Below are 12,083 nucleotides of genomic sequence, written 5' to 3' on the forward strand. Positions count from 1 at the left end.
TGAACACAATTTCAAGTTCAATACTTTGTTTCCTCTGGCAACAGAATGAGAACACTAAGCATGTAAACAGTTACATCACCGTTGCCTAAAGAGTGTTCCACTACAAAAGAAACATGCCTCATGCACATTTCTGGCTTACCAGCACACTCAAAAAGGAAAAAGAAAAACCCACAAGAAAAGTCATACCATTCACTCAAAGTACAAATGCTTATCTAAATCCAGGAGAAGAGAGAAGTGTGTAAGAGGTTATTTATCAAAGAATGATGCTCTGTGAAAATACATTAAACCAAAGCATACATTAAAGTTTAACGTACTTTCAAAAGCCAATGCACATAGTAAGCATCTCTTTTATTTGTTGTAATATAAAGAAGCATACATCATTCAGTTCTTTAAAGTACAACTCAAATTGTACACTAACAAAAAGGATCAATTCAGACATCCATGAACATGTCAACAACAGAATTCATTACATTTTGCTCTGCTGGTATTGCACTCGGAATGGTTTTGAAGTAAGGCACAGTAAAAACAAAGTCATTTAGTGCTTCTACAGCAGATGTCTTTTTTTAAACACATGCTACATAACATAAAAGTACTTCTAGCTTATGTATGTACACACGGGAAAAAGAAAAAAAGCATGCACTAGAGAATTCAGATTCCAACATATCTTGTTGTTTCATAATATACAAATAAAGTAGTTTAAAGATGTAAACAAATTGCATGCACATAAACTAGAGCAAAATCTTTAATACAGTATCTGAAAGCTAATATGCTTAAATAAAAAAATATAACTTATCAGTACTCAGGTTTATGTGCCATTTTTGTCCTGTAGAGATTAAGTTTGCGGCTGGGGGCAGCAAGTTATGGGCAGGCAGGGAGGGTTTTTCTGATTTTGATGTTGGTTTTATTTTTTTTGCTTTACATGTTGGCAGCAGTACACTGGTAAGAAAGACAAATATGGCTTTTGCAAAACAAGGTCTAATGAAAACATGAAAAAGCAAAATTGCATTTGGGGTCCAGCATCCTGATATTTTTCAGTTGAGAACAATACAAAACAAAAATCAATATGATCTACGCTTTGAACTGGCTAAGTCATGCATTCCAAAAGACCTTCCTAAAGACATTTAAACTCTACAAAAAACAGGACACTTTGTCAAGTGTAAACTCTTAAAAACTAAACACAGAAGAATCTGAATGACTCAAGCTTCGCTTTCCACTTCAAATGCTACTAAGTTTCTCCCAAGGCTGCAATAGCTGAAGTGCTGTTAGACTGTCTTCAGAATTAACTACATGCCAGGAGTGGGTTTACTTATTTTTACACAAGTACATTAGAAATTAAGTAAATTAACTGCATAATTTTTGCTTTCACTTTATCTTTGGCATAGGATGCACCATTTTTCAAATTAAGTACAGGACATTTACCACTCTGCATTCCAACTTGTTATGCTGAAAAGGCACACTTGTTGCTGCCCGGGTGGCAAGGGAAGACTTCTTATTTTGCAAAAGGCACGGTGTTGAGTGCGACATTCTCTCCTCATCCCCCAGAGAGAGTTTAGTTAGACCAGGTACAATTCTACATAGCGGCTTCCCAGGAGCTGTCCATTTTTCTCAGCCACTGCTTTCTTAGCTAGATCCAGGCTTGGAAAAGTCACCAATGCCTTGCCACTGGGCTGGCCATTAAAGTTGTAAAGCATGAGGATGGAATCTGCTTGGAGCTGCAATGGTACAAGAAAACAGAAGAAAAAAACTATAAAGACCAGAGACCACACCTGGAAATGCAATTTTTAATGCTGCACATCTGGTTCACTCCACTCCTGTGTCTGTGGTGAAAATACTCTGGATGTTGAGAGTGGGAAGGAGGAGAAGGGATTGAAGATTAGAAGAATTCAGCTTTTAGCTTGGCAAACAGCAGCAGCTCTTGTTCTGCTGGTGTGCTGAATAGAATAGACATAATTCCATGCAAAAATTTTGCTAGAGAAGCAATTGAAATTAAAGGTTGATAAGAAAATAAAGACGTAGATGTTAATAAAAGGTAAATGGAGCAAGAAAGTCCAGGCATTCAATGAATAGTTCTTGTACTATGTGGACTACTGGCCAAGTGACAAAGGATATATATAAGGCATGTGAATACTCACACACACAGTTAAAAAAACAAACAAACAAACAAAACCACATACACAAAAAATAAAAGAGCCGCTACGAGTTCTGTGTTGAGAGGATGAGCTGAACTCAACACAGGCATACAGCACAAGAAAGATTTTTCAGAAAAATGAAGTAAAATTTGGTGCAGTCCAACTGAAATTAGTACTTATTGCAATTTTAACAAGGTTAAGAAAAAGCAGGGTAGCAGATGAGATTATTTAGTCACTGGAGTTGATTTACTTTGGAGAGCATTAGCCCTCATAAAGTCTTAAAAGGCAGTTCCAAATTGCTGAGTTCAAAGCAGACATCTGTCTGCCCTGTTGTACTCCATCCATTTCCCATAACATGCAGGAAGTACTTCCAAGGTAAGTTTGGAACCCCTGTTTGTTGGATAGAAATGAACATCAGTGAAGTTTCAAAACCAAAGGCTGAAGGATCAAAAGCTCAGCATACAAGGTTAATTTGTTGGAGAAAACAGTGTCAGACAAAACCATGCTGGAGAACCAACCAGTTTTAGGAGTATTAACCCAATTCAAGTTAGGTTCATGTGACATATGTCCTCTTGAGTTTATAAAAGGTTAAAATATTTAAGGGTTTCACTTTTGTAGAATTTGTGTGCCTGGTATACTGTAAGAAATAGAATTCTCAGTTATTACCAAGAGCAGTTTCTGACAGCTTTACATTCAAACATATGGAAATAAAGCAAGTACATGCCAGAGCTTCACTTACCCAAACACTGAGCAGGCAGTACAAATATTCTTAAGATGTAAGCAACGGTACACATTAGAAACCAAAAGCATGCATAAGACAGTTAGTACAGACTTTGCATTATTTCTTCTCAGGTAACTAAAGTTAGCCAAGAAGTAGCATACAGAAAGAAATTCAAAGACAAATAAAAACCCTCATGTCTAAAGCCCACTTCAACTTTGGAAGTAATCTTGGTTTATTTCAGAATAACACCGTGCTCAAAGAGAAAGTTGAACACAGTTTGGATTAAGTCAGAAATCTGAGCTAAAAGATGCTCGACTCCAAACAAGCTCTGTTATTAATCCATATGGGATGAAGTCATTTACCACCAGCCCAGAACAGAAATTTAATATTGCAGGTTAGAGTCAGCTGAAAACACACATGGAGCACAGTTAGACTTCTAAGCACAGAGAAGAGCTTTAAAAACATAGTTTATTGGTGTAATACCAATGTAAGGATCTGGAAATTCATGTTATAAGGGTTGCAAAGAAAGCTAGCAGAGAAGTTTATGCATTCTGCAAGCAACATAATTAAAAGAGTTAAATAAACCCCTTCGGTTTCATTTTAAGACACACTAGGGTTAAGTTCTTATTCATACGTATTTATAGAGATAGAAATAGATTTTCTTTATGCACATATGTGTTTTATAATTAGATTCAGATTCAAAGAAATATTTTATCTGGATTTTTTTTTTTATTCTAAAAAGAGTGGTATATGTATAATACTACTTTGAGCCACTTAGAATTCAGGATGAGCTACTCTGTGAATTAGTAAAGACTTTTTCCATGCCATACATAGTAGAAACCTACTGCTGATCTGGTTTTCCAGTTAATCACCAGACCACGCAGCCTCTAGTCTATCTGCTCCCCAGCAGATCCAAGAGTATCATGAGAAACCAACTAATTTGAAAACAACTGAGTTGATGGCGTTTATGTGGAAGTACCTTTGTCTATGAAGGTAATTGTCTTAAGGCACAGTATTTGATTGCCATATTTGTACTAAAAGTTTGTTGTGGTTTTTTTCTTAAGGAGAAAAAAAATATACTGACTAATCAGTAGCATTTTGAATGGAATACTGTAGTACTGGGACATCCAGTACTCCACACAGGCCACAACGAGTTCTTAAAGAATTATGTGTTAGTGCCAAATATGCAGGCAAGTTTACTGTTAGCAAATCTAGTTAATTGCATCAGAAAGTCACTATACCCAAAAAACCTCTCCTAAAAAAATAAAGTAATAGCTCACATTGCATTAGGGAGATCAAGAAACAGAAATATTAATCTCCAGCCAGTTATATCATACAGAAAAGACAAAGCCAGAGGTCTGGGGTTTTTTGCCCACAACTTAGTGCGTGCTTTCTAGCAAGAGGAAGAAAAAAAATCATCTTCTACCACTCTACTAAAAGTAAAATATTGGTCTGGAAGCTTTACATGAGAAACAAGCACTAATAAACCCTGCTGGAAGTTTAACACACCGTCTGAGCAGAACCAGGCAATCACACTACCTCCAGCACTGCTACCCCAACCACGGATCACAGTGGGCCCATTTCCTTAGGTTAGTTGATTTTTTAAGCAGAAGGACTAATGCAAGGATCCCAACGCAAGCTAATAAGGGGGGAAAGCCACAAGAAAAAAAATCTCTATCACCAAGCCCTTCTTTTCCTTCCCATTCACCTCTGGAGACACAGGTTCTGCCAGTCATATCTTACCTTCTTCAGAAGTTACAAAGAGTTACAAACAGACCCACTCTTTCGGTGCTTGTAACACACTCCTGGCTTGATCGCTCAGCTGAATCAGGCCATTGTAGTCATCGGGTGCATACTACAGTACAAGTGTGACACGGAGAGTCAGCAAGAGAAGGAACAGTCCTGCTACAGCAAGCCACACAGATGATCATTTGCAACCATAATTAAGAGCATCAGCTATAATAACTGGCAGGAGACAGTGAATTTGACAGATGCTATTTTTACACAAGATAAAAAAAATGTACATCAACTGTATTACTGGTCGTAGGAATAGATATAAAATAAATGCTTGTGGGGAAAATTCTGAACTGTATTTGAACTGTTCCTTATTGAGGAAGGGAAATAGCTCAGATTACGAAGTGCTCCTTTTTTTTTTTCCTTCTACTCATGAGATGGCAGCATCAGGTAACCAAACTCTTCAAGTTTGCATGAGCATAATGACACCTCCAGTAATGGCTCTCACTGGGACGGATGAGCATCTCCCAGCCTGCACACTGAAGTGGGGCATTGGTAGAAGTGTATGGATCTCATTCAGACCTTTTATGTACCCATGGAAATAAACTGCACCTTCTCTAGGGTAGAGTGATAAACACTTTAACTGCATATAATGCTTGCACTACATAGACTACACCAATGCAATTAAAGAAAATCAGTGTCCTGGCATGAATGCACCTACAAGATAAAATTTATACCAGTGTGGTATATTTCTACATCGAAAAAAGAAATAAATGATCCAGTGTAGCTGCATCATGATAGATTTGTAGAAGTAGTATATTAAAATAAAAATAGTGACTATACAGTACAGTCACAGCAACAAATTAAAACAAAAACCTCATATATGTACCAGATCTAAGATTTACTTGAGGTCCTGAATCTGAACAGTAATCACACATACTATTGGCCTGGTACAAATATAAAACACATAGTCAGAAAATACATCTTGGGGGATATGAAACATTGTTTTTATCTCATAATCTTGCCAAATTATATCCTGGAAAAGGACTGAGAATTCTTGCACATGCTGCAAAGAGTACTGGAGCGGCTCCTATAATCCAGAAGACAAAGTGTGTAGCATAACACAAGTTATCGAATATCCTTTTGGTGGCAAGAAGGTTTTCCTGCCCTGCAAAATGGCTGTTTTGCACTAACATTTTAGATGATTGCCAAATGCACACAGTATGGATGTACTATGCTGCCTTCCTTTGATATTTCTATAATACAAAAAGTCTCCTGCCAGCTTAGGGAGAAAAAGGTGTTATATTTGGGCATACAGGACACATCGTATCCATCCAAAGGGAAGTTGAAAAGAAATAAACAGCCAGTATACACCTTTCACAGAGAACAATAACCAGGAGCCCAGAGAACATAAAAGAAAAGAACCTCCCAGAATTTTTACTACTGAATTCTAGTCACCTTCACATCTAGACCCATGCCATTAAGTAAAAGACAAATATAAGAAGTATTTTCTAGATAGTCTCTGCTAGGGAAACCAGACCGTGCAAATATTAGATTTATCAGTTCCCAGACCTGCCCTTGAAACAAATCTACAAAATGTAAGTTTGCTCTTTGGAAAGAATGTCTCAAGATAGTACATACTTTAGATTATCAGTAGATGTACAGTAGGCAAAGATCTACAGGCTCTTGTGAGGGACAGTATTTCAAAGGTTACGCTTGAAATGCAATAAACAATGTCGAAAACATGAAAGTGGGAAAACTATCCTGCACAGAAAGTCAAAGTTGTCAGAGCTTAGGCTCAGACCTAAAGAAAGAGAAACAGAAAGAAGAAAAAAAAATCCTCAAAAGACCTAGCGATAGAAGCAGCTTCTAATCGCAAGAACAATAGGTAAGAGACTGCAGTCAATTAAAACAGAAGCTGTGGAACAGTAAATTCTTCAAATGAAATAAAAACTACCCTAATTTGCCTGAGTAAGCACATGATTGTGAATATACCTCTGATTCTATCTGCATTTCAGAACCCATAAGAATAAAACAAAAGTATTCAACCACACAGGACAAAGCCAAGGGTAAACTGGTTAATAAAGAGGTAGTATACTACACTTTCTCTTTGTACATTTTTTTCCTCTTTTATTTCTTTCATCTATGGTGAGGGAAATATGGGACTGTTCTCGTCCCCTCACAGACTATGCACAGATTTAACCAGGTCACTAACCAGTAAGTCATTGATTTCCATTTCATTTTTGCAGTTCCTGCAGTGAACATTCAAAGCTCAGTCTAAAAACAGCACATACAAAGCAATCTAGGTGAAAAAGAAAAAAAACACTGCTAAAAAAAACAAACAGGAAAGTATATTTAGGTACACCTCAACTGGGAAAAAATGGGATCAAATAAAAGGAAAACATCACAGGAAAAATGGCCACTTCCTGGATGGCAGCTGCAATTATGGCCTAAACTAACAATAAACCATAACAGAACAGTTCCCAGAGGGATCTCTCAGACTTCGGAAAAAAGCCTAGATAGACCAAGTCTGGAACATAAAAGGAGATCTGATGACCAGGTAACTGCAACCTTTAGCACAAGAGCCAGGAGAAATGCCCTAAACTGGCTTTGCCCCTGAAGTGTCTCATATTCACAGCAGTGCTGATATTCACCAGCAGCCACAGGAGCACTCCGAGGAAGGGACCCCACTGGAGTGGTTTGTGTGTCAGAGAGACCCCACTGGAGTGGTTTGTGTGTCAGAGAGACCCCACTGGAGTGGTTTGTGTGTCAGAGCTGCCACTTCAGCCTTGCTTCCAGCATGGGAGGCAGCAGACAGAAACTGGAACCACTAATTTACCAGTCCCAGTCTCATAGAGGGTTTCTCCACACAGGCAACACTTTCAGGTGGAAGATACATTTAAGGACTAAAGCCAAACAAACAGCGTTCTCTATTCTGAGAGCATGGGGGTGAGCATAAAATAGTGTCTGTATTGCCAGATGACTTCAAATACCAGTAAGTGGGAATTCTATCCCCTTTCCCTTCCCTAGTCAAAATGTGCTATCCCTAGGATTGGCATACAGATGATGGGGTGTCCTTCTCAGACTACAAAGAGTCAGATTTCAAAAGGAACCCATAGGAAACAGAGAATACTTCTTTGTTTAAGCATGCATTTCAGGGAAAAAAACCTAATCCCTAAAAAGTCAGTAACAATGAAATCAGCTGTCCTGACACAAGAGAGAAATGTTGCTAATGCCCTTGGAATTTAGCCATGCACCCACTTCCTTTCATTTCCTTATTACTGTTTTAAGCACAAGTCGCCCTCCTCCCCTCCACTGACAAGCCTTGAATTCTGGGTCTCTGAAGACTTGGAGGATTAATATACTGCAAAAGGTCTTTTTAACTGCGGACAACAGGCACCAAAGCCCAGTACAGGTTGAAAGAACAGTATTTATTTTAAGCCTCTCTTACCTAAAAACATGTACACAAAAGTCCCTACATTTCCATTCTAGTCTTTTTCAGCAAATTTAGGAGGCTTTAAATAAAATGCCCATGGTCCCTAAATCTTAGTCATCTTCTAGTTTATTTTTTTTACTACTATACTTAGAGCTTACCTAAATAGCAGTCTGCTTTCTAAGCACTAATCCACAGGGTCTTTTTCAGGCAGGCATGATGCCAACCTCCAAGAAACTGGGCAAGTCCTCCAAAATGCATGCTGAATCCTAGCCAAGACAACAGCTGGGAACTGGCTTTGGGCAGCTAAGGCAGGGGCACAGTTAAATTGCCTCTGCTTATTCATTAACCCAACGGTTCTTGTCACGATACCAACTGGGTCAGTATTTGCATTCCCATAGAAAAACAAACAAAAGAGTCAGTATTTGGAGACTAGAAATATTTCTCATTGATTCGTTCAGTGGCTAAGTAGTAAAATCCATAGAGAATTTAGCCACTAAATGTGAAAAAAAATAAAGATATTTAAGTGAAAAAGTTTGTTCTGATACACACCAACCTCACATAAATCCATGACCACTACTACCCCTGTTCCTTCATTATTTACTTGAGTTTTCTCACTGCTTCTACAGCTGTACAGAGCAATGACCTAAAGGAACACTGAGGAGTCTTGTTGCATGTAATTAATATTTTTGCACCAAGTGCAGGTGTTTTAGCACTTGTCAAAGCAACTACTGTCACCCCACTGTCCTATGAATTGCATAGTGAAGTCTCTGATTTTGTTGTTTTGGTTATTTGGGGGTTTGTTGTTTTTTCAATGTAGTTTTAGTTGGTTTGGATTTTGTTGTTTTTTAGCTATGTATCCTTTAGCTATGTATCCAGTATACAATTGGACTCAAATCAATGGTCCTGTTGCATTACAGTGCAACTAAAAAGCAGTTTAAGATGTATTACTGAATCAGAGAGTACTAACATTAGCTGTTTTGAAGATTACAGTACACTACAATTATATACAGAAAGGTAATGGGGAAAATTACCATCTCCAAGATTTACTACTAAAATTTTTCACAAGTTTTTTGATTGTTTAATCCAAGTTACAATAAACAGAAGGAATTTTCAACAATAAAAACAAGAAAGCAGAACCATGAGAACAAATCAAGCTGCTGAAACACTAAGCAAGAGGCTAATGTTGATAAAATTAAACTAAAATTAAAATGCTGATCTGCAGACTTTTACATTATTTGTTATTAGAAGCATGTACTGATGTTGAGACCAGCTTGTTGAAGCCCACGATAAGCAAAGTCTATCTCTGAAGAGGCAGGTCTGGTATGAAAGGTGCTTTCACTTAAGTAGCAACATGTGCACACATGCAATATATAGAGCCCATGAAGACTGAAGGAAAAAACCAGAAGAGAATAAAGCAAGAACTAAAACTGAAACCCTGTTCCTTTCAGAAAAGGACATAAAAAGACAAAAATCACCCTTCAGTCTCAGCATCTCCGATCTGATTCCCAGAGCACCAACACTGAAGCCCATTGAACACCAACATCAATTAGCTCTACATAGATTAAAACCACACCAAACCACTGATGATTATTAGGGGCTCACTTTATGAACAAGCAGAAGAATGATGTAATAAATCCTTGGGCAGCAGCAGAAAATGAAAAAATAATGTGAGGAAAGGGGAGGAAAAAAAGAAAAAAAAAAAGATTAGTTATTGCTCCAGAGATATAATTTTGTCCCATTACAGTAAGTCACCACCTCTTTTTCCCCTAAAGGAATCAGAGAGTATAAAACCAGCATTACCACACACAGGGTTCCAAGAACAATTCAAAAGAATTCCTTGGCTTCTTTTAAGATTTTGAACCCGATCTCATTTGGACAACATCTTCTAGAGAATCTGGAGAGGTGACCAATTTAATAACAGTAACTGATGATGACAGGAGGTTGCAGCAGCAGAACATAGTTTTCACCTTGTGGCAAAATTTCTATTCATCTAATCCTTTAACTATGCAATACAAACACCATGAACTGCTCTCCAAATGCAGAAAGAAGGAAAAGGGCAAACAGCACCAGACACAAAGTCCAGATTCACTAAAGTAAAGATTTAGTGGGAAATAAAACTACTAAAGATGGTCACTGACCTGTTCCATGCACAGACGGGTTCAGGCCACATTTTTCAAAGGTGCACTTGCTTACTTCTAGCTGAATTTCAGTTTCGAAAATAGGCTTCCCCACTTAAGGTTATAATACATCTACCATCTACCCACCAAAAACCCCAGTCAGCTGAAAAAAACTGCAAGGCAAAATATCAGTGCCTAAACAGCAAGATGAATTATTATTACTGTTTGTGTGGAAATCATGAAAGCCACAAATAATTGAATTTGGTTTGACCTCTTTTCTGTTGAAGAAAAAGCCCTTAAACCACAACAAATTTAGTTTCTTTTTAATCTTTGTCAAAATTTATCACACTTCTTATGTGCTAATCTTCAAATTTTTCCACTGAGAAACTGAGTATGTAAAACTGTTTTAAACAAATGTAACATTTGAAAAAGACACAATAGGTAGAGCACTGCATCTTCCAAGTACTGAAAACTTGGAACATACACATTTAAGCATCTGTTCTCAGTGTACATTCACTTACACAGCAGATAGTTGGCTCTACAAATTAAAGCTCATTGTTCTTTAAGAATCTTAAGGTAAAAAAAGAAATAAAAAAAGAAAACATACCATGCCTGAGTGTTTCATATTAACTGCTGCTACGCCTGAAAAAGAATCCACCTGCATCCTACGCTTTAGCACTATCACTGTTATCCACCTTACAGAATGCTGAAGGAAAAACATGCAAAACCTTTGCACACAAATCACTGGCAGTGGTTTGAGACCCACCAAGAGGATTTTATGTCAGGGCTTCTGACTAGTACCCAGAAGGGCAGAGCTGGCAGTTGTGTAAGTGCCGTTATTATCCACAGAAGTTAAATATGGACTGGAATATACCATAGTCAATTATCTTTCTTCTTAATAAACTTGCGATGACAAAACATGATTATAGATACAATATCCTCTGAGACAAAGGGCAGAAGACATGAAAGGACCCATTCCATCAATTCAAATAAGTGCTACTGGAAAAAATGTTTGTACTTGGTGCTTCTTTTTTTAATTTATCAAGAAGACAAGTTTCTATACGTTTGCTCACTGAGAGCAGTCAATCAATACATACTGACTGAAATTATCTATAGCATGTAGAATATTTGCTATCAGGACAAACAGTTTGGAGAATACAGTTTTCCTTTTGTTTGCAATGTAATGCAATTTTAATGGAAAATATTCCTGCCTGTGACCAAAATAGTCAGTACTTGAAAGAGTGTCTGACAGAGGCATCTGTCTTTCTCTTGCAAGCAAGTCACCACAGCCAGCTCAGAGCCCTCTGTACCAGAAATTTGCTCTCAGCAGACTTTAACACTTAAGTCTTGAAGGACAAACACTGGGCCTACCTAAGGCTCCTACCAAAAAGTGGTCAGGACTGAAAGCTTTTGGCAGCTCCCCTTCCTCTGGCAGCTCCCCCTCCTCTGGCAGCTCCCCTTCCTCTGGCAGCTCCCCTTCCAGCCCCACTCACAACGGGGCTCTGCACTTTCTTGCTCTTCAAACTCAAACCCTAAACCTAGACACTAAATCACTGCTTTCTAATTAGGATATGTTTATTATATAAGAAATAAGGCAAACTGTGTGCTACACTTTGGTCTGGCAGTTAAATATGGAGCCTGCACACTCGTTTGGCAGATTCCAAAAGCACTCACTTGGCTCCATCTGATCTCCACCCATCAAGACTCGAAGGTCTAAATACAATGGCAAGCACAGGAACTGCAAACTAACCTGGTAGCCCTGGAAGAAGCTGAGTATCTCCTTCATTCCTGTGTTGTATGGCAAGCCCTGCATCCGGACCAGCGCTCCAGGCTGGGGCAGGATGGGAGTGTGGGTGGCAGTGGCAGCAGCAGCTACAGCTCCTGGAGGAGCTGCAATGTACCCCACTGTGGTAGGAGACACTGGAGGACTGAAAGAGAAAGAGGGA

At 38.3% G+C, this 12,083-nt stretch overlaps 1 protein-coding gene across 24 annotated transcripts in view; it reads right to left on the reverse strand.

Moving 5' to 3' along the window:
• Positions 1 to 225: 225 nt before the first annotated feature.
• ESRP2 (epithelial splicing regulatory protein 2) overlaps positions 226 to 12,083 on the reverse strand; it is a 180,198-nt gene continuing 168,340 nt past the window's right edge. For all 24 annotated transcript variants that reach the window (XM_039382525.1, XM_039382524.1, XM_039382521.1 and 21 more), the window contains 2 exons: positions 11,888 to 12,065; positions 226 to 1,712 (listed from right to left, as the gene is read on the reverse strand). In XM_039382525.1, the coding sequence (XP_039238459.1) occupies positions 1,554 to 1,712; positions 11,888 to 12,065 (337 nt within the window). In that variant the 3' untranslated portion in view covers positions 226 to 1,553. The remainder of the gene's footprint in view (positions 1,713 to 11,887; positions 12,066 to 12,083) is intronic.

The sequence above is a fragment of the Pipra filicauda genome, unplaced genomic scaffold (genome assembly GCF_003945595.2).
Source record: "Pipra filicauda isolate LSUMZ 115617 unplaced genomic scaffold, ASM394559v2 scaffold273_size1055052_pilon, whole genome shotgun sequence".
NCBI lineage: Eukaryota > Metazoa > Chordata > Aves > Passeriformes > Pipridae > Pipra > Pipra filicauda.